Raw genomic sequence first — 21725 nt, 5'->3', positions numbered from 1 at the left:
AACTACTGTATTTTTAGTGCGTACTCAAGATACACACAAGTATGCACCAAAATCCGCGCCAAAATCGGCAGATTTGGCCGAAACTCCCGCGTCACGTGGCAAGTCGTTTCTGCTTCCGGTCCCTGCCGCTTCCATAACGTAGCCGCCGCTTCCCTCCATTCGCTTTCGCTAACATGGCGGAAGCTCAAGCTGCAGGTGTTGCATACATGCCTTCTTATCCGATTAGAGATTTATCTGGTCGTGGGCGAGCGCCCCCACCTCCCCCGCTGGCTCTAACGGGTGCATGAATGTTCCAGTCGCAGGTACAGATAGTGCGCTCTTTGCCGGAGCAAGGCGCTCCCTCGTGGAGTCGGCTGACTGCTCCAAACTTGCCATTGGAATTCAACATAACAGTGTTGCGCGATACCGCGAACTATGAGCTTCATGAACCACGTTTCTTCACCTTTGACCAGCGGCATATGGCCGAGCGGGTTAAGGAGTCCCGGTCGTTGGTGGTAGCCAAGGTCGCGCTGAAGACTGGGAGGTAGAGGGTTCGAATCCTACCACCGGCTGCGCTGTCTGAGGTTTTCCCTGCGTTTTCCGAAGACTTTCCAGACGAACGTCGGCACAGTTCCCCTTGAAATCGGGCCAGGACGCATACTAACCCTCCTGTACCCCACTCCTTCCTGCTGTCCTCTCTAGATCTGTCCACATCTGCACCCCCTCATAGCCACAGTTGATTCGCGGCGGTGACACGGAAGCAAAAAAAAAAAAAAGAAATTCACATTTGCAACGTGAAATACGAGGTGGTCTATAGATCACCTTTAAATTACAAGCTGACGGGAGATTATCCTCTCAGTAAGTTCAAGCACGCGCAGTACACCAGTGCTGGTTTCTAAGTAGTTGCGTGAGGGACCCGTATGTTGCCGTTTTGTAGTTCATTGACTCCAGTTGTTGAGGTTATAGAATCCTGTAACTTCCTGTACCGCATGTCATCATGAGCCAGAACCTTGACACTGCCTTCCCCACTTCACGGTCCCCGTCAACCAACGCCTCATAAAACATCCCTTCTCCTGCGTTCGCTCCACACCTAAAGTTGAAACGTACCTACACCGAAAACAACGAGCTCAGTTAGAAGTTGGCACCTACGTCAACTTTCTTATTTCTTTGTTTCCGTTCCTGCAGCTGGTAATCTCACGCAAACACTCGTGTATTTCGAGCACCCGCGCGTAAATGCTTCTGGGTTCTTGCTGTAAAAATAGTGCTCGTCGAGATTTCGACTTAAGATGACGGGGTTCCCGTTATTGCGGAACTGTTTCTGCGGGAAGTTTGACACGACAAATTTGTGGCGGAAAGTAGTAGTAGAAAAGAAGAATAAACGAAGGTAATCGTTCCCTGCTTTTAAATTTTGAAGTAGTGATCCCAACTAACGACGAGGTTCTACGAAATTCGTGGCGCAGGAGGGTCACAAGACGAGACACACAACACCATCGCATCGTCTTGTGTCCCTCCTATACGGCATGAATTTCACAAAGCCCAACCAACTCGCTTGCGTCAGGTCACTTTTGGACAGCGAGGCCATACGGTACCGCCAGTACAGCAGGAGAGAGTGTCTATTCCTTGCAGACTGGTACCAGTGCAGCTGCAGAGATTCACTTTAGTCCTTGTAGACTGGTGCCGCCAATGCAGCAGGAGAGATTCAGTTTAGTTCTTGCAGACTGGTACATGTACCAGCAGTGCAGCAGGAGAGATTGTTCAGTCCTTGCAGACTGGTACCACCAGTGCAGCAGGAGAGATTCGGTTTACTCCTTGCAGACTAGCACCGCCAGTACAGCAGGAGAGATTCAGATTTAGTCCTTGCAGACTTGGTGTTTAGTGCCTCCTCCTTACCATTCCTGCCTCCATGTGTGCACTATTCTTCTCGACACCCTCTTAGTCTCTCCTCTACTGTCCCAAGGGCAGGGCACATTGTGCAGTGTGCATTGAAGGTCATTGCGGTACTTGGTCTATGGACTTTTGAACTATATGGTCTCATAAACTGGTCGCTCTTATTAGTTAGCCCCTGTTTGTTTTCTTTTATGTTTCTTTGGACGTATTAGGTGGCATTAATTGTGTTTCGCTTTCTCCGTTTGGTTTTTGCGTTATTCTTCTACATTTCTCTTATTCTATCTCTCTTGTTTTAACCCTGTGCAGCACCGTCAATGCCTGCACTCATTCTGCCTGTTATTGATGTCTACCAGCCTCCTTGAACTCCTCTAACCTCAGAGCTTTTGGCATGAATGTGGAGATGTGATCTTCAAAAAACACTACATGTCCGGTGGCCGACCGGATGAACTACTATCCCCACCAGTTACGACGCACCCGCGTGTGTGATATCTCATTGGTGTGTGTCATGTACGTGCGCGTGTGTGTACGCCTCATCTTTTTCATCGACATCCACTCATGTATAATACCACATGCACTGAGGTATGGTGCCGCAATTGTTGCGGTGAAACTCCTCATCTCATCGTCATTCATGTAGTTGTTGTTGTCTCTTATTTGCGTGTCCTGCAATAGCCTGCCCGACTTTGTCGGCACTCACATCTCCATGTTTTTCTTTTCCAATCCAATTAATCAAATTATCCACACACAAAAAAAGGAAGGACGAAAGAAAACAAACACTGGCACAGGAAACCTCTCAAAGCGTAGCTGTCGATAAAGTGAGAAAGCCCCTTTTCCAATCTTACTTAGTTTTAAATCATTATCGATAAGTCAACCACTGTAAGCTGCTTTGCTGACCCTGCGACAGGAAATCCCGAAGCACGGTCATTATACGCAGAGTCATCTTCAGGGCATGGAATGTCTTTTCTCTTGTTTTTTTACGTTTTCTTAAAGCTGCGTTCTCGAGGCTTACATGTAGTTAAAACAGATGTGAGAAAAAGAAACCTGATGAGAGGAAGACACTGAGCAAACCACCAGGAACGCACCGCGAACTATGAGATAATGACGGATTTTAACTAGCTGACTCAACGCAAGGGAGGTTCCGTACCCCATGGCATGTGCATCGATGCATGCTAGATAATGCAAAGTTCTTATCGCTACTCATTTTGTCCGAATGTGTCGCATTCACTTTCAGCGGTAGTATACTTTCTTCAATATAGTGCATTTGGGAACATAGGAATGAAGAAATAACTTTCGTATGCGAAATTACTATATTCTGCAAGCGCATTCTATTTTATGGTGTGTTGTTTATAATCTACATTGATTCCGTATTAGCACCGCGAAGCAACTACGGCTATGAGCGGCGTACACATGTGGACATGACGTCCATACGTAAGGAAATGTCGGATTGCTTCGATGACCACACGCTGTTGCGATGGGTTGACCGAAGCTCCAGGTAGCATTCTCAAACTTAAAGCTTAAATCGTCCAATATATATAATCATCATACGAAGAACGTATAGTACAGATAAGTCGTCGTAGAATTTAGCTCCGCAGTTTGTAATCTACGGCCGTGTTCAAGCCCACAGGCGGCACTCCGATTGATACAGGAGAAAGTCATATTATCTTGCATCACCATCATATATTCTTCTTTCCTGTGTTACATGTCAAGATGCCCTTACTATGCTTAAGTGCGACACCAAAAGGAGCCATTTTCTACATTTTCTTTCGATATGTTGTTTTTTTAAGGACAGGCATACGTGTTAAACAATGCCGTTCCTAGTTGGCCACGAATCCGCTTACACCACTGCACACTTTCTACAAACTTACGCTCTTTAAGCAGAAACTTATCTCGTAGTACACTGAGCGAGTTTCACGCGCCCGGTGTGCCAGGAAGCAGCATGAACAGCACAAACATAAAAGATGATGCGAGTTCCAAGTTACGTGGGTGGAAGATTGCACGGTTGATGGAAGGAAAATTGGTGGATCGGCAATCTGGCGAGAAAAGGCAGAAGGACGAGCCTCCAAAAGAATAGCTTTTCCAATAGGATTACGATTTCGAATAGGAGATTTTCTGTTCCGAATGTCGGCCGTTTCCAACTCGATGCTGCTTGAACGAGCTAACAAATAGGACAAATCCAGATGTAAACGAGTGTTGCATAGGAAAGGCTACGGAGAAATATACGCAAGTACGGTAAGGCTACGGTAAGGATGCGCAATACAGAAGACAGATTGCGAGCTTTCTGTTTAACGGTGAGACGAATGAAGCTATCAATAACGCGTCTCTTTTCAAGCATTTATGTGGCACTCAACTGGGGAAAACAATGCTTGGGACTGCCCTTTGTGTATAAATACGCACTTCAGAGTGTTTGAGAATCCGTTGAAATATGTCTGAGCCATAACAAAGAAAAGTTGGAGAAAAAAAAAATCGTGACTAGATCGACGTGGACTTATAGCAAATAGCTTAGCTGCAGTCCTGGTACATGCTATATAGAATATTTTTGATCGAACACGTATGTAACAATACCGTTACAATAAGTGAATAATTAATAAACAATAATATAAACAATATAAATAATACCGTAACAATACAAGAGGCAACGACCAACGATCTTAGGAATTTACATACGGGGTATCCCACATAATTTACACGTGAAACGCAATAAATCTATAGTATTAATTAGACGAGCAAAATAATAACAATACACGAACGCAGGGACATCAACACGTGCATATTTCCTCTTTCGTTATATACTTTTACTAACACAAAAATTCCTGTAACTTACAATGAACTTCCCTGAATTTTCCGTCACAGTATACACATTAGACAACTAAGCATTCGTGTGCCTGTGACTAATTCGCATTTTATTGAAACGCTACGTCAGTTAAATAATAGTTACCAGTATACGAATGACGCAGTCTCGATAAAACAATTTTTGTTACGCAGAGGAACAACAACAACAAAGCATATCGCAAGTTTACCAGAAATCAAAGTTTCATACTGACCTTTGAGATAAAAGTTTCCAAAAATACCTCCTCGCAAGCACAAATACACTCACACGTCACGAAAGTCTAAGGTAAGGACATGGAGTTGGTCATGTCCGTGTTTATCCCTTCATCCTGGCATGACGACGTCCATGCTGTCGACGGTTCTAAACCGTAACTGCCAACTTTCGCGCCGCCTGTTCGCCTCCCGGCCCGAGTCCGACAACTTGGCTTCCGCGCACGAGGCCGGGCTGTGGGGGATGCGAACCAGTTGCGCCATCTGTAAACGCATTCGAGAATTCAACGCGGGAACTATAAGGCTGCACTGCTGAAACATGCTTGAGCAAGTCGTATGTAAGTGATCATTCTCAAACTCTCACTCACTAATAGATTTGCGGAACTGTCAATGATTTACGCGCGTTTTTCATTAGGGCTGGAGCCCTCTTGGAGTTAGGAAAGAAAAATATGGAGATGGAGGCTCCTACACAACACACGAGCCGGCTACTCCAAAACACTTGAAAATAAAAATCAGTAAGTCTAAAAAGTTGGAGGCGCTGCAATGTCCGCAAGAAATGCCATTAAAGCAGCTGTCGCACGCTGTCTAAGATAACTCGGAATCCTCTTGCTACTGCCTTGTATATTCGAATAAAATGTGCTCGCATTCAGATGACTTGGTTGAGGATAGGTATCAGGGGTGGAAGGAGAATAGGATGCTAGGACAATCCCTGATTACGCCTGAATATTGTATATTTGGCATATTGATAAAGTTCTAAAGCTTAAGTTCTAAAGTTCTAAAGCTTAAGTTCTTAACCCCAGCCGTTTGGCTTTAGAACTTTATCAATGTACTGTTAACTTTAACTGTTATATATACTGTTAGCTTACTGTTAACAATTACTTTATCGATATAACTGTGCAGACTTTCCAGACGAATGTCTGCACAGTTCCCCCTGAAGTCGGCCCAGGACGCACGCTGTCCCCTACTCCTATCTGCTGTCCTCCCTTCGTCTGCCCACGTCTGTACGGCGCTCATAGCCACAGTTGCTTCGCGGTGTTGCGGATCCCGCTCCTCTCGTGCTAGTGCAGTGCTCTCTCGTGCTAGTGCAGTGCTTGGATGGCAAGGCTATCTTGAGAATATTGTGCGGTGAATGTCGTGGTGATAGCTACCTGCTTTTGGTGGAGGTGGTTTTAAAAGCAGTAACTATATGGGGCTAACCAACGTTGGCAGCGGTGTAGGTCGGTCCGTCACAGTGGCGGAGAGGGAGAAGAGAAGGAGAGAGAAAAGAAGGAAGAGGAACATGGCCCTATAAATGTACCGCTTTTAAACGCGTTTGGCATAATGCCCATATATACTGCCATTTTGTTAAAGAGGGATTATATGTCACTTCATTGCTGACTTCCATGCTGAGCCATGTAGGTCTGTGCAAGTAAGCCAGCATGCGTAGGTCACTGCATCAACACAACGATGTGCGAATCTTCCAAACATGAGAAATGTGAAAGTTGCATTAATACGTTTAGTGCAAAAGCGTGCAACGAGGAGGACGCTCACTGCCGTCTCTGTTGCGCCACCTTTGGAACTAAACCCAAACTAATCTACCGACATACGGCAGCATATAAGTGTGGGAACGTATGAATCGTTGTTATGCAACATTGTCAAGAGAGAGAGAGGAAAGGCAACAACACAAAAGCAAAAGGTGGTTGAAGGAATTAATTACAGGTTGGTCGAAAAGTGGAAAATCAAGCGATGCGATAAAGGTAGTGTGACCAGACGTCCCTATTTAGGCGGGACAATCCCGCTGTCCCACCAGCCTACTTGGGGACGGTGTTTTGACCAGCTTTTGGCTGGAACGATCCCCGAATGAAAAAAAGTGGCAAAACAAGGGTATTCTACTCCCTCTTCCGGCTTCTTGCCCTCTTCCGGCTCACATCTTCCCACGATCAAGCCAATGGAATATTATTATGCATTGGCTGATGATCCCTATATGATCGTACTGTGCAAAAAAAAAAAAAAAAAAAGATCTCTTGCGCACGCTTTGCTCATGAAGCTGTCTCCATGAGAGGCGAATTGTCTTGATATACTAGTGATCAACCATCGCGACGCTGGCGCTAATGACGAAATGGAAGTTCGGCGGTTCAGCAAGTTTGGGGCGAGATTTTCCGTTCATATCCGTACAAGTATGAGGACACAGTAAACAGAATACATTCTAGTCAAAGTTTTTAGCATGCGTGCTCGGCAGCACGAAAATTGCAAACCGAATGGCGGTTAACCTCCACGCCGCAAAGGAAATAATTTTTTTTCTTTAAATCAATCAATCAATCAATCAAATACAAAACACGGAATACAATTTGGCTCCAGAATACAGACTCGTGCCCGAGACTCGCGCACACCTATTACATCGGCCTGGTTAGTGCCCAACTAGACACACCTCAAAAGTTACGACACAAACAATAAATAAACCAAGAACGAATACCAATTAACGTACCGGGAAACGTAGCAGGCACTGGGAATTGGCAAAGTGAAACATATTTGATTTGCTGATTCCCCCTCATGTCCCGCCTTAGGGTCGGAGGAATATGGCTACATTAGATAAAGGTTGTTTGAAGCAGAAGCCTTTGAGGTCGAGATCTTCCGAACATACTGTTCCTATACTGGGAGGTAGAACTGCAGCAAAATAACAGTCTCTGTTAGGAATATCCCGACCTGAGGCTTCCACTTGCGTTTACATATCGGTGTTTTCCAAAGCATATCGCGATAAAAATCGCGGGCGCTGTGACATTTAAAACCAACTAGAGTTTCGTGTGCGCAATGTATTGTGTGCCTATTTCCACTTATCCGTTGGCTCTCAAAAAGAGAAAAATACGAAAGCTTTGTTTTCTGCCCTCTGAACACCATTGCCGAACACCCTGTACATTGTAACACTTCCGTCATGCGCACTGCAAATAAGTTACCGAATGTTGACAGGAAACATTGATTTCTCATTTCCGCGATGAGTTCCATCTCTATATCATCCTTCCTTCATCAGTGTATGTTGATGATTTGTGGTTCTTGCACGATGTACTATGCACGATGTACTAGCACTAGCCTAACAACGACAGACAAAAATAGTGCTAGTCGAATAGCACTAGTGGCAATCTAGTGCTAGTACATCATGCAGGAACGGTAGAACTTGCCATGTTTATCACCCTAGAAATGATTTGTGGCCTTTGACGCTGCGAGACAACTGTGATCACCACTGTGATCGGTCTATGGATTAACTTTGCCTACCTGAGGGGGTCTATCGCGTGCGCCCTATTCTCAGCGCACATACTCTCATGCACTCATCAATTTTTCTGAGTTTGAAGTGAGAAAACTCCTCAGCGCTACCTGTGCTCTGCTTTAGAGGCTGTCCAGAACAGAGCAGCTCGTTTCATTGTCAGCGACTACTCGCGAAGTTCTTCCGTAACGGCAATTTTGTCGAACCGCAAATGACTGGAACGACCTTCCCTCTGACCTACACTCTAAGAAAAAAAGGAGTAAAACGGGGAGTAATTGCAGCTTCTACTCCCCTAGTCTGCAATTACTCCCCATTTTACTCCCCTAACCCAACATTTAGTCCCGACATTTACTCCCCAGGACTGCAAATTGTCACTAAACTTCACGAATGGTCTCCTAAATGCAACAGTCACCGTAAATATGTGCCCTTGGTCAATTTGAAGGGCATAAGGTTGTATAACTCAGAAAACGTAGCAATTTTCAAGCCACACAGAGTAAGAAACAGTTAGCGCATCTTTCTTCGCAAATTGTGCCCTAGTATGGCGCAAGATTTTATATCACTCGATATATCACGGTTGACGGTTTGCTTCAAAGTATTTTCATGCATGCGCACCAATTATGTACCTGGGACTCTTACGACAGCGCGTGAAATGCGGTCTTCACTCTGTGACATTCATTTACTCCCGTGCATTTACTCCCGAAAGGGACTATTTTTTGTGGCAATGCAATTACTCCCCAAAAGGAGTAAAAGTACTCATTTTTTTCTTAGAGTGTAGCTGAGCTCGTTGACTACGATAATTTCCGTGGCCAACTTTCCGTTTGATGTCTGTACTCCTTTTATAATGTACTATTATGTTTTTTTTTCTATTATATGCTTTACTTTTCGTGCCAGCCAGGCAATGTGACTGTTTCAGTGTTTTGTACTTTTTTTTTCATCGTCTTTGTGTTGCTGACATGCTTGTATCGTCCTACTGCCCCATGTTGCGCTCTATGAGCCTTTGGGGTACTTTAAATAAATAAATAAATAAAAGTCGCTAACAATGTTAGTAGACGTTCATGCTCGTAGTCATGAGTTTCACTGTATCATTAAGTAATCATAAGTATCGTAATGTCTTTAGTAGAGGGGAGTGAGTAGACCGTTGCTAACGTGACCGTGAAGCCGTAACTACCGGAACCAATGGCAGAGTACATGATTCAGAGCCTTATCCGTTGATTGCGTGGGGGGATACGGTACTTCGGGATCCACGTTGCCAGCGGTCTACTAAACTCACTAATAATGCACAGATACGTTCGCAGCTTTCCAAGACCGTGAAGAAAGCAAAAGAAGCGTTCGGCTCTGCCGCACTATCTCTGTATATCAGGTGGAGCCAGCTTTACAGTGGAAACGCTCAAAAGGAAACTGTCGCTTCCGTTGCCTATTTCAGCAGCGTAAATGCTTAGAGTTCTAAGTACAGCAATAATGGGTAGCTGGAACATTACTGTGTTCACAATCAAATTATAGTAACTTCGGCACAAATCGGTTAATAAATTCGGCCATGGTGCGCGTGGACTACCGTTCAAATTAGTCGCGACATGCCTGTCCAGTACGATTCGGTATTTATTCGTAAGCTTTTGGCGTGTACGCTGTTGTATTACAAACGCTTACGAGCGACAGAACAGAAATGTCTACGAGACGACTTTCCGCTTGTGCAGATGACGCCGCAGCGTGGACAACTGAGACAGTAACCTCTCGTAGATGGTAGCGCCATCTCTCCCGCAGCCGAGAAACAACAAGGAGGAGGATGCTGCGCACTGGATCTCTGCGCAACATCTCTCCACTGAATGCCTCCTGCCGTTCACTCACGTCGACGGCAGATACGCGTCAAAATTGGAACTCATCCAAGCTACAGTGCGCTCTAATATGGCGGGTGCCGCGCAGTACTTTTGTATCCTTCTCGCTCTCCTGTATGTCTACCAAGCTGCTGGAACACATTCCTCGACTCACGTAGGTGAGTGACACATGTCGCTATGCTGCTGTATTGGTACTGCCTGATTGCAATGCGGAACATTGAGTATGTGGCCTCTCTTCTTTGTCACATGAGTCGTTTCACAGCTGTTCATAAAGTGTGCGCCGCATCACTACTTGATGTACATTATATTGTGCGCGATGTACTATGCGAAAAAAAAAAAAAAGTTGTAATTTGGAGTGATGTTTTGTTAAGGGCTAGGTTACCCCCCTGTGGTACTCGATTTGACGACGGGTTTCAAGTGTTTTTTTTTTTTTTTCAATAGTTGGAAATTTGGGTGTAGAGATCAAGTTCAATAATGCAAGCTATAGTTAGTGGATAAACTCTAAACTATAAAAACCCTGAGAGTGGGCAAACGAAAACTACAACGCAACCAACACAGACGTATGTATTTTTCGTGTATTCAGGTTCAGGTTTATGACATTAGGGCCCACGATTTTGCCCTTAATATCCATGACCTAACAGTAACACCCGTAAGATTTAGCGTTGGAAACATACAAGACAATTATTTCTGTATTTTTTTCTCTCTATTAGCTTAAAACGCAACGTTAAAAGTTTGTCAAACGATATATCCTAGTAATTTTGTGACTTCCTTCATTTCCTTCAGACTGAGGTGTTTTCCTTCGCCGCGCTCTGTCGAGTTCTCGACCGTCGCCTGCGCGAAAACCTGCTGTTTAAACAATACTGAAATTTTAATAAAGCCAGAGATTGTCATCCTCACCGTTACATCAGCGGCAACCTTCGGCGGGCCTCCCTCCATAGCCGAGCACAATTTGTCACAGGCGCGCGTTAACCGCGTAAGGTCGTTAATTACGTTAGCAGTAGACACTACCGCTATTCCGAGCCTCTTCCATATATCTTGCCTCGTCCATTCTGCTAAAGCCGATTGTTCTTGTTGCGGTATGATGGATGATGGCATGTGTGTGTGTCTGAGCACACGCCATGGTAGTGTTCATGCGAAGGTACGAGACGTACGATGTGACTGCTTTGACATGTGGGCTTGGCGGGCAGCGAGTCACCAAGAAGGACGGGCTTTGCTCTATCGCAGGTGGGCATGAATAGTGAAAGGCGTTTGTTGAGGCAAGAATTATGGGTCTCGTAAAGAAGGGCTCCTATCTTCCTGCACAAAAATATGAACAATGAGTGGAAGCACAAAGTGTTTACGGGAAAATTTGCGGTGATAGTTGTGCGGTAACGGTATCTTTCCGAGAGCAAGTTGTGGGCGTATATCCTTCTTTTGACATTTCTCAAAATGTTATATTTTTGGACTACTGTGTTATAGGAAAATGTATTGACGGTAACAACACACAACATCCGTGTTATCCGTTCACGATGAACCGTATTACGCGTCGTTTAACACATTTAGCGCAATGCGTTCAACGCAATATGTCAGTAACCACGCTGAAAGTGCAAATTACAGTAGACGTTATCATAAAGAAAAATGCATTCTCCATGTTTTTCTTTCATATCCAATCCAATCCAGAAAAGTGCATCGCCATATGAGCGCATCCTTAAAAAGATGGGGAAGTCCAAACACTCTCGCAATAAATGGGACGCTACTAAACTTAAAATGACGAACATGCAAACAAAACGCGCGCGCGTTGTGCAAGCTTTGCCAAGCTCAATAAACAAAATGCAAATGCAGCCGACTTGAACGCCCTGGGCGTTCGGCCTGCCGCACAGCGATAGCGTCTTAGGTGGAGCTAGCTTTACAGGACAGTGTGTAGTGCCAGAGTGGTTGTTCAATAAATGACGCCCAAGAGATTATGCATGCCGTGTCGAGTAGGCGCCTTCGGGAGCTATTAAGAGCCGAAGGGCGTACATTGAAGAACGCCTCCTACGTGCAGTCCACTTGAAGAGTGGTGGAAGGATTCGCTAGCTAGACTAGCCTGAGTGCTCGACGGAATGGGCTATCACTTTATTGCGCTTGTATTCTGGACAGTTATGTGATGTCTTTAGTTCGAAATGAGAATGGAATACGTTCATTCTCTCTCCCTATCTTTCTGGTACAAGAATATGGAGCGGAGAAAGACGACTGATCAGTATGAGAGAGCGTCTAATCACAGCAGTCTGGGTACGTCAAAATGCACGCGTAAGTAGAACACTCAAAACAATGACACTGAAGCTTTCTAAGTCTAATATGTAAAAGATTTAGCGTGGAGGGCTACACTTCATCAGGTACAGAATGAAATGGTGAACTTACACAAGTATATACATGGACACGTAAAAGAAGGAGAGGGATATCGGGAAGAGGGTAAGAATGCGAGAGCTGAATACCGCGACAGAGATTTTTCGTCCCATCTGTACTACACTCTTCTTGTCGGCTCTAACTCTTTTGGTTAAAAAGAAACACGAAATCGTAAGACATCATAGTAGACCTCTGCTTTGTTGTTCTCGGCGTTATTCAACCCTCGCATTCTTACCCTCTTCCCGATATCTCCCGCCTTCTTTTACATGTCCATGTATATACTTGTGTGAGTTCACCATTTCATTCTGTACCTGATGAAGCGTGCTCCACCACGCGAAAGCTTGTACATATTAAATTTCGAAACATTCAGTGTCATTGTTTTGAGTGTTCTCTAGCCATCTTGAATTTGACTCACCCTTTAACTGTTCTACTGCATGCATAAGTAATTAAAAATATACATACATCTATATATGCAGATTTTGACTCACTCTACAGCAGTACACTTTCGTGAAATGGCGGGTGTCTTTCCGAATGCAGTGGTTGTCTTCTCTCGGGGACTACTCTAGAGGATGAAACTCAGAAGTATCCTAGGTGAAGTATAAGAACCTCACCACATAACGTACTGAAGATCAACCATTGCGCATTGGCGCAACTGCACAAATGTCACAAAAGGACGTCTTAAGAACGTTTTTGAAGAAATCAGGGGTGTCGTTCAGGATGAAGGTTGACTAGGAGAGTGCTGTGTGGTGAAGCTCTGTTTGCCACAACGCTGCAATAGTGGCTCCTAGAAGAAAATTTTTCCTTCATCCGGATAAGAAACGGGAAATTTAAGAAAAAAATTCGTCGTATTGAACGGAGATACGTACATGAGAGAAGATACGCATATAAATGGAAAATAAATAATACGCATATAAAATTCATCGTGCCTTTAATATCGTTGCATAAATCTATCCTACACCTACTTCACTCTCGCCGACTCACCGCGCCGCTTACCGCCTGGACCGCTTTCCCGTACGCTCGGCAGACAACTCCTAAAACCTGCATGCATAGAATAATAACTGGGGGCGTACAACGGAGAAAGGTATGCATGTGCCTGCTAATCTCTACGGGTGAGGCTTAGAGAATTACGAATTACTGTTTTATAAGTTGAAACGCGAAGCGGAATTCGTGCTCGTCTCTCCGTTGGTTAAAAAAAAAAAAAAAACCTAGACGGCACTATCGCTTATCCATTTTTTATGAAACGCGCGATGCAGGATATACTGGTGGAACTGATGAGGAAGAACATCACACCGAACACATCTACAAGTAATAATGTCTGCCGACCTTCCCTTTCATGTCGTTATAAATTATGTGGCCCACGAAGGGGGGAATTTGTTCAATACACATGTCTCTTCCTCTATATCAGTAAAGTTGGAATCGTCGCCATGGGCAGCGTTTCGGAACAGAAACAATTTTAAGGCTCCTGTTTGCCGCAACCGCGCAGGAATAGCACATTTGCGTCACAAACAGAATACGAATGAATTCAATGTGCCTCAAGCGAAACGTTGATGGAGGATACTTAAAAATTTTCGAAGAATGCTAACGCAAGACGCGCTAATCCTAGATGTCACGCGTTGTGAATGCTAAACTTGAGCTCAAACGAATGGGTTTTGTTCGGGCTAGCCATATGACGTATCCAAGCTATATCTAATGTGTGTCACGTTGTTCTGCTTCGTCGAAGGCTCAATAATAGTAAAGTGCGAAGTCGTACGCTTTTTATGCAAAAAGGCAACGAGCTCTTTGTTTCGTTTGCTAATATCTTGATTCAGTTCTCATTCTTTTTTCTTTAGTTTGGTCTCGTTATCTAATAAAGAGTTGCCCGGCTTCAAACAGTTCGAACCGTTTTCATTAAATATGGTCGATGCATTTTACACCGACCTGACAGTCCGGAAATTAGCAACTTGCGAGTTATTAGAAAGCCACAGCCCAAGGCCATCACTGTTTTCGGTTAGGAGTCTTGTCTTTTATTTGTTATGAACCCAATCAGCTCAACGAGATCAGCATTTGTTTTGGAGCCGTCTATTTAAGGGAACACATAAATGATAGGATCACCAATAGGAAGAAAGAGAGAGAAGATCTTTCTTTAATTGGCATGTCAGGCACACCTGCTGTTCTCCCGTGAAGGTTCAATTTTAAGAAAGCGGTCGATAGACATTTTCTCATTACATTTCATCCGAAATGAGAATGTGTAAAAACGATCTGCAATATGGATTTACAACCGTTACCTTGTTCAGATAATTTTGATCGAGGTCCATCTTCGTGGTGATTATATAATCTGGACATGATAATGATGGTGATCTTCATAATCACGATGACCTTCATGATGCACACACTTCCCTCTCAAGTGGGCAAAGGTTTCGGGTCTTACGGGATAACACAACGTTTTCTTTGCGACATTCTGCATCGCAATGTATAGTCTTTACTACGTGCGAAGTATTCTGCTGCTTCTGAAGGATGTCTTCCTTCCGGATTAACAAAGGCGGGATTGCGGTTAGTGTGATTGTTACTGCGCTGCCATTATTACAAATGAAATTCTAATAGTAACAGTAATTGGGTTCGAAGGAAAGGAGACCACGACGTACACAAGACAAGACTCTCAGGTGTAACAAATAACACAGTAGCCATATACTGCATAAGGAATAAAAAACAAAGACCTGCCCCTTTAAATAACACAAAAGGCGATCGAAGCATCTTCCTCCAGCACTCCGTACGACGAACTGACTACTGGAAACTGGAACTGACCGTAACGAACTGACTACAAGGAAAAACGCCTCCGAGAGAGAGAGAGAGAGAGAGAGAGAGAGAGAAAAAAAGGATGTACGAGATTTCTAATTTACTCCAGAATATACATATAAACAAAATACAGGAACCGACACTGAAGATTTTTGTTTAAGTTTAATTAGTACAAGCTTTCGCGTGGAGGTCCACGCTTCCTCAGGTACCTGAGAAAGCATGGACCTCCACGAGGAAGCTTGTACAAATTAAACAAAAATATCCAGTGTCGGTTCCTGTATTTTGTTTATGTGATCTACAGGACTTGACTCCCCTCTTCGTATACGCTACAGAATATACATACCGAGGTTTAAGTTTCTCTTTGTTCGCCGGATGAGTGGGATCATTTGGTGAATATTCTTTCGTTTCACTATCGGAGATCGGAAGTAGTCGCTTTTATACGACGCTGATCTAGCGTAAATTAGAAGAGTCGCGCGAGTCGAGGGGAGGAACGTGACTTTCCTGCAACTGCAGCGGTTCTCGAGGGTCTCGACTAACGGCAGAGTATTTGAAGAGGGATCATTGTTGGGAAGCGCGAAGCGGATACCCCAAGCGAGCAATCCCTGAGTGTCGGTATAACGCCGGCAAAGTGCGAGCACAGAAACACAGGAGATCTTACAGTACAGCTGACGACCGGAGGAGAGGGAAGATGAGTGAGAAGGAAAGTGCGGTGAGCGCTCACGTCGATTGGAATGCAAATTACGAGGGGTATCATGTTGGGTTGACATATCTCATCCCCAGCCCCATTGTGCCTTGGGGTAGTGGGTAGGGTTGCCACCTTTCGTAGCGAAAAATACCGGCTGAGGGAGAGGAGGTGGAATAGAGGGAAAGGAGGAAATGTTCGCGGGAAAGGGAAGGTAGGCGAGGGGTGGAGAGTATACAGAGAAAGAGAGAGAAAGGACGAGCGTACTCACTCAAGACAACAACTATAATAATAATGAATAACTAAGAAAACGACTGGTGACTACGGAGTTGGGTCTGTGCTCCAGATTTATTCAAGCTGTAGTGGAATGTTGAAAGGAAAACCCCGTAAAAGCCCCTATGAAAGGTCTTGAGCCACAAATACCGGCAAAAGGCTGCCGGTATCACCTTTCTACCGGCAACCGGAAGAACGAGCAAATAACCGGCCGTGCCGGTATAATACCGGCCTGGTGGCAACCCTAGTAGTGGGCCGCACCTTACCTGGCGAATTTCCCCATTCATTATCATTAATTTATTTGTTGTTGATGTTGAGATTGAGAGTGGAACAAGACAGCGAGGGCAGTTCTGGCCTGCAATTTTCCACTGCCAGAATTTTGGGTAATGAAAGAATGAGGCTTCCCTCAAACATGTGTGTAATGATATGATATCGACAAAAAGACAGAATGGCTGAAAAAAAAAAGTACTCCAAAAGATTCTTCATCTGCGCCACGGACCTCATATCGCGATATATGGAACGTTATCCATTTTTATCGCCTGGTCACAACATCGACGGCTCCTTGCTGGCGTAAGGAAAAACAGTGAGGAACAACGTGCTGTTATATAACTGCACTATGATCCGTGGCTATCAAACCTGCCGTAAGTGCCATAAAGACCAGGGGAGCATCGACGTAATTTATTGCTTTCCGCTCCAAGCTGCTCTGATGCTCTTGTTTTGCGCAGCTTAAGCCTGATTGTCCCAAGGTTTCCCAACAAAGGTATTCTGTAAACTGAGGTACTTTGTTCTCATAGAAAAGAAGAAAAAAAAAACGAACGCTCCAGTTTTATGAGCACGCGCAATGACGGAATATATGGCGTGACCAAGCCGGTACTTTCCTTGGAGGTAGGTATGCTTAGGGCTAGTTCAATGAAGCTTATTCTATGGGCACGAAGGAGAAGTGAAGAGACCAGTATCTTTTACGCCGCAGTCGAATATTGATTGGCCCCTAGTTCTTCGAATCTTTTGTGGCCACGCCGAAGCATTCGCATTCCGTCAGGCATTAGCTGATATGTGTCAATAAATAATTAGTTTTAAAAATTTGCCTGCAGTTTGTTTTGGTTCAGCGCGAGAGACTTTAGTATAGACAATGTGGAAAAGCCTCCTTGCGGGAGACTGCGTGCTTGGCTGGAAACGGCCCTCAAGGCGTGCTTACATTAGGAATTAAGTTAATGGCGATTTGGTGAGCGCGCACAGCTAAGGAGCTGTAGAGGCCAGTAGGAGGACATTTTTTGGTTTGAGATGTGAACTGCTCTTGGACCTTGTTCAACATCCTACAACGAAGGTATGATTCATATGAATGTGGGTCTGCAACGTATATGCATTACTGCGACGCGGACAGTGCGAACAGACCGCTCGCTTTATCCTCTAACACTTCGTTCACAGCTTTCAATCAGTGATTTATCCGGAACCCACCTACACTTCTCTAACACTATCTCCCCTTTTCTCCCCCGAAACTTTATTCTTGTTGCAGCAAAATTAATTAAGGCTCTACAACAAATACCCAGGCTATCTTTCTTGACACATGTAAGAAGAGCTCTAATGACCTTCACTTTTTTTTTCAACAACCCCCAAAGCGCTCGATTCTGAAAAAATAAAAATTAAAAATACTGCATCCGGTCGCTTTCGATCGCAGTTTGATATCCTAGGAGCCGGCTTGACACTACAGCTCCGTATCCTTGGAGGTGGCTTCTCAGCACAACCTTTTATCCTTTGGGGTGGCTTCCGATCATTACAGGAAACAACAACAACAACAACAATAAATGATGACGATGAGATGGGGTGTTACAGGAAAACGAGGCAGCGCAGATTACGAAAAAGGCGTTTTAGTCAAGTATAAAAAGAATAGTTTTTCTTGTAGTCTGCGAGTCCATGTTTATTTTATGAGCTCGCTTTTCGGACGCCCATATATACTGAATTCCAACGTAGAACGAAGCATTGTCGGGCAGCACATCTCGCCGAGTTAGTACCGGAGCAGTGTACCGGAGAGAACGCAAGCGCCGCGGCGTAGCCGCAAATGGCACGTGGAATTAAGGCCGTTATTCGGCATCCGAGTTCGGTCTCCTTACTTCTCCTCCGTGGCTACGAGCTAGGCTAGTGAAAGTTATGCTAAGGGCTAGGTTGTATTGCATTCTACGAGAAAAGGAGTAAGCTTAGTCCTCTATGGGACCAGATTCATTGCCACAACCATTACTCTCTTTCGGGACTATATTCACGGAAGTGTAGGCGAAGCTTGCAGACTGTCTGCAATACTGGGGAAGAGATTAAAATGGAAAGTATTGCAATTCAGGTACTGGAAGCTGAATTGCTCCCTAACTTACTCTTTTGTTCTTAGAGTGTGGGGTCAAATCCCACTGACGGCTGCGCTGTCAGAGGCGAAAAGGGAAAGGTAAGGGATAGATAGAACGACGATGTCTTTCATCGACAAGAATCCGAATAACTTCCCTATTTCTCGACAAGTGATCTCGCCAAAGCTCGATGAAAAAAAAAAAAGAAAAACAAAAGAATACCCTGAATACCAGGAACCGTTCGCGGCTAGTCGTCCGGATTCCTTACAAGCGCGTCTTTCTTTATGAAGAAAACGAGTCAGTTGTGATCCCCATTGGGTGCACGGCTGGACTTTCTTTCCTGTAGCCTGTAGGTCGTTTAGTTTCAGGTGAGCGCGCAGTGTCAGTGATCGATGAAATCTATGCATGGGAATTATGGGATATGTGGGCGGTAACAGAAGTGAAGCTCAACGCCTATATATATATATACGAGTATATGAACCGTTTCGCAGTGCCTCGAAGAGGTCACGCGGCAGGTTTAAACACGTGCGTCTCCTTTCGCCTGTCCCTGGTTCCGCCCTGGCACGCGATTTCTTCGTGCGTTACTGCCTTTCCTTTTTTCTGTTCTTTTTCCTTTTTTTTTTTTTTTATCACGGGTGTGTTAGGCTTGCATTTTTCAACGTGATTCGAAAGGTGACGATTTGGAGAGAGAGAGAGAGGAAAGAAAAAGGAAATAGAAACATTAGAGAGTTTTAGTGCATAGTACGCGATCGCCTTTGCGTACGTAAGGGACAGCGTTGGTTGTTCTGCGCACGCGCAAACCATAAAGAGAGCTTCGCGCAGTGCGCGGAACCACCACGCTATCCCTTACGTACGCAAAGGCGATAGCGTACTATGCACTAAGATTCACTATTGAGACGAAAGGGCACTCTGTCGTCCAGTTTCCCGTTAACGTCTTTCTCGTCCGTGTTTTTAACGGAGCCGAAGCGCACCCATTGGAATCCACGGAGCTCGATTGCCCTTAGATTGTATTTTTGAAGCAAACGGACGGCAGACACGGTAGTGTGAGACCGGTCTTAGCATGAGACCAGCTGCTTCAAAGCGACTACGTAAAATCACGTGACTAGTAAGGTTTAAGATGATCACTCCCGTCGCTCTGTGACCTTAAGAAAAACAGACGCCATGTACTAAATGTTAAGGGAAGAGTCTCAAAACAAGACCCGTCGATATTTCGAACCGAGGCTATTCTTCTTTCGCTCAGAAGAAGAAGAGCTAGAGCTTCTTCGAAATATCCGCGGCTATCTTACTGAAGTTCTTCCCTGGATTTTCAACCTTTCCAGATGTCACGTTAATACCTGCCTTTCAGTGTGTCTGTATTGAGAGGGCGTAATAACCCTTAACAAAGTTCTCTTCTGAACCAGGTTCCATGCGCGCACACACACACACACACACGAAAGATCGTTAACCGGATTGACTGAAAGTGCTGTCCGCTCACTCTTCCGGCATATAATGGTCTCCATTGCCACTGATTGCACGACACAATTAGATCTTCCCGACTGCACTCAATTATTCTCGTTCTCGAGGCAACTCATGCACATGGCAAATGCCGGGCTATAATGATAATCCCTTGAGACTCAGTAACCTCTCGCAGATTGACGGCACGTGGCTATACTTTCCAGAGATAACTCTCCTTTCGGTCGCCCAAATGTTAGCTACAGATCTATGGAGACGTTGTAGTATGGATTGCAACTTTTCAACATTGTAGTGATGCGATACTGGATATTTTCTTTTTCGTTTTTTTTTTTTTAATAGCTATTTGGGACTTGTTTCGGTTGCGATGCAAGGTAGTGGGCATGGACAACTACCATTTGCTTCTGACCCAAAAAGAGGGCAGTGTGATGCCTGCTATGTTTGCTAATCTACTCCGTATATAGTGTAAGCTATACAAAGTAAGGATTTGAAATAGTGGCGACAAGGCGTATGTGAGTGCGCATAATGACACATAATAATGCACATGGGCTTCTGCGTTATTGCGTCGCACGAAACTGCTTTGCAAAAATGTATGGGAAATCTACCACGACCCAGCGTAAGATTTTCGCGTGGCAATATCTCATTTTGCAGGCTGATAACATAGCGCTGATTAGTTCCATACAGAGTGAGATTGTAAGCAGAATGTTTGCGGACAAATTCGTGGATCTACTCAGGAGCATGCTTCAAGATTGTCAGAAGTTTGGAAATGAGACTACAGAAGCGACTAGAGAGCAAGGAGAATCGCCGTTTGCGGAGCCTCCCTCCATCGTATAGCTACTTTTCCTTTCAATTTTTATATTTACATCTGGAATTTACGACAATATGAACCCCGTGACCTATAAACGTACAAGTGACACACGTTCTACAATACAATGCAATTTTGCCGCGAAATGCAGTGTCACCGCGAGGAGCTAGTTCCGGGCACCCAAGCCATGCGTCTCACCCACCGTGTAAGGTTCGCACCATCAACAGTGGACGCTCGAAAACACGGAGCTTGAGAGTTGGAACAACAACAACATAGATGAATGGATGATGATGATGATGTGGGATGTTTCCCTGCGTTGAGTGCAGGACCTTACACCATTCCGAAAAGGTTCACATGAAAGGATGACGAGGGAAGGAAATCCCTACAGTTCTTGAAGGAGGCCGGTGGCCCTCAGAAAGGAAAGAAAAGCGCCAAGTGCACGGCACCGATGTCCAGGGTTTTCTCCATGGGCCGAGAACTTTGCAGAGAGTTCGAAGAAAACCCACATTATCCCCTAAATCAGGGGAGTGACGCCTGGACCTTGCGCTGCTCAACGTTACGGGGTTGCACGGTTTGACAGCCGCGACCGTTGGTCGTAAATTTGGACCAGAGGGCGAGGGTCAGGAAGTGACGCTCCTGTCAGAAGTTTTAAAACAGTCCAATTAGGGGTTGAAACTCTTCCAACCCGGGCCGTCCGTTTGGTGGTTCTGGATTGTGGTTGTGACCCAAAACGTGACCCTTTTAAGGAGGTGTCGGGGCCAGGAGAGGGGGAGAGACACTTGCCAAGGGGTCCGTGACTCGTGTGAATTTTAGCTCCAGCCCGGAGAGTTTTGTAGCAGTATGTTGTAAGCCTTATACTTTTGTGCTGTACATAAGTGTAAATAAACCCGGCCGTTGTTGAGCCCCTTGTCCGTCAGACGTCAACAACAACTTTATTACAAGAGGATGACTGGGGAGTTTCATCGCCAGGGGCGATGCTCTATTCCCCATTGCTGGTGGTTGTGCGGGGAATGAAATAACGAGCCCCTTCACAATAAGGATCGAAGTCCTATGGTATCCAGAAAGGTGAAGAGAGCTTTGAGGGCAGAGC

The 21725-nt window shown here is 44.9% G+C and overlaps 2 protein-coding genes across 2 annotated transcripts in view; one reads left to right on the top strand and one right to left on the bottom strand.

Annotated features, from left to right (window-relative positions):
• LOC135401455 (neuropeptides capa receptor-like) overlaps nucleotides 1-5075 on the bottom strand; it is a 134386-nt gene extending 129311 nt beyond the window's left edge. The window contains exon 1 of the mRNA XM_064633871.1: nucleotides 4905-5075. The gene's annotated coding sequence lies outside the window, so the exon portion shown is untranslated. The remainder of the gene's footprint in view (nucleotides 1-4904) is intronic.
• Nucleotides 1-21725, top strand: part of LOC135401454 (uncharacterized) — a 102276-nt gene that overhangs the window by 49368 nt on the left and 31183 nt on the right. The window contains exon 3 of the mRNA XM_064633870.1: nucleotides 9826-10121. Within this exon, the coding sequence (XP_064489940.1) occupies nucleotides 9869-10121 (253 nt within the window). The 5' untranslated portion in view covers nucleotides 9826-9868. The remainder of the gene's footprint in view (nucleotides 1-9825; nucleotides 10122-21725) is intronic.

The sequence above is a fragment of the Ornithodoros turicata genome, chromosome 7, assembly GCF_037126465.1.
Source record: "Ornithodoros turicata isolate Travis chromosome 7, ASM3712646v1, whole genome shotgun sequence".
Classification (NCBI taxonomy): domain Eukaryota; kingdom Metazoa; phylum Arthropoda; class Arachnida; order Ixodida; family Argasidae; genus Ornithodoros; species Ornithodoros turicata.
The sequence above is the reverse complement of the archived record's forward strand: the minus strand, read 5'-3'. Positions and strand labels throughout refer to the sequence as shown.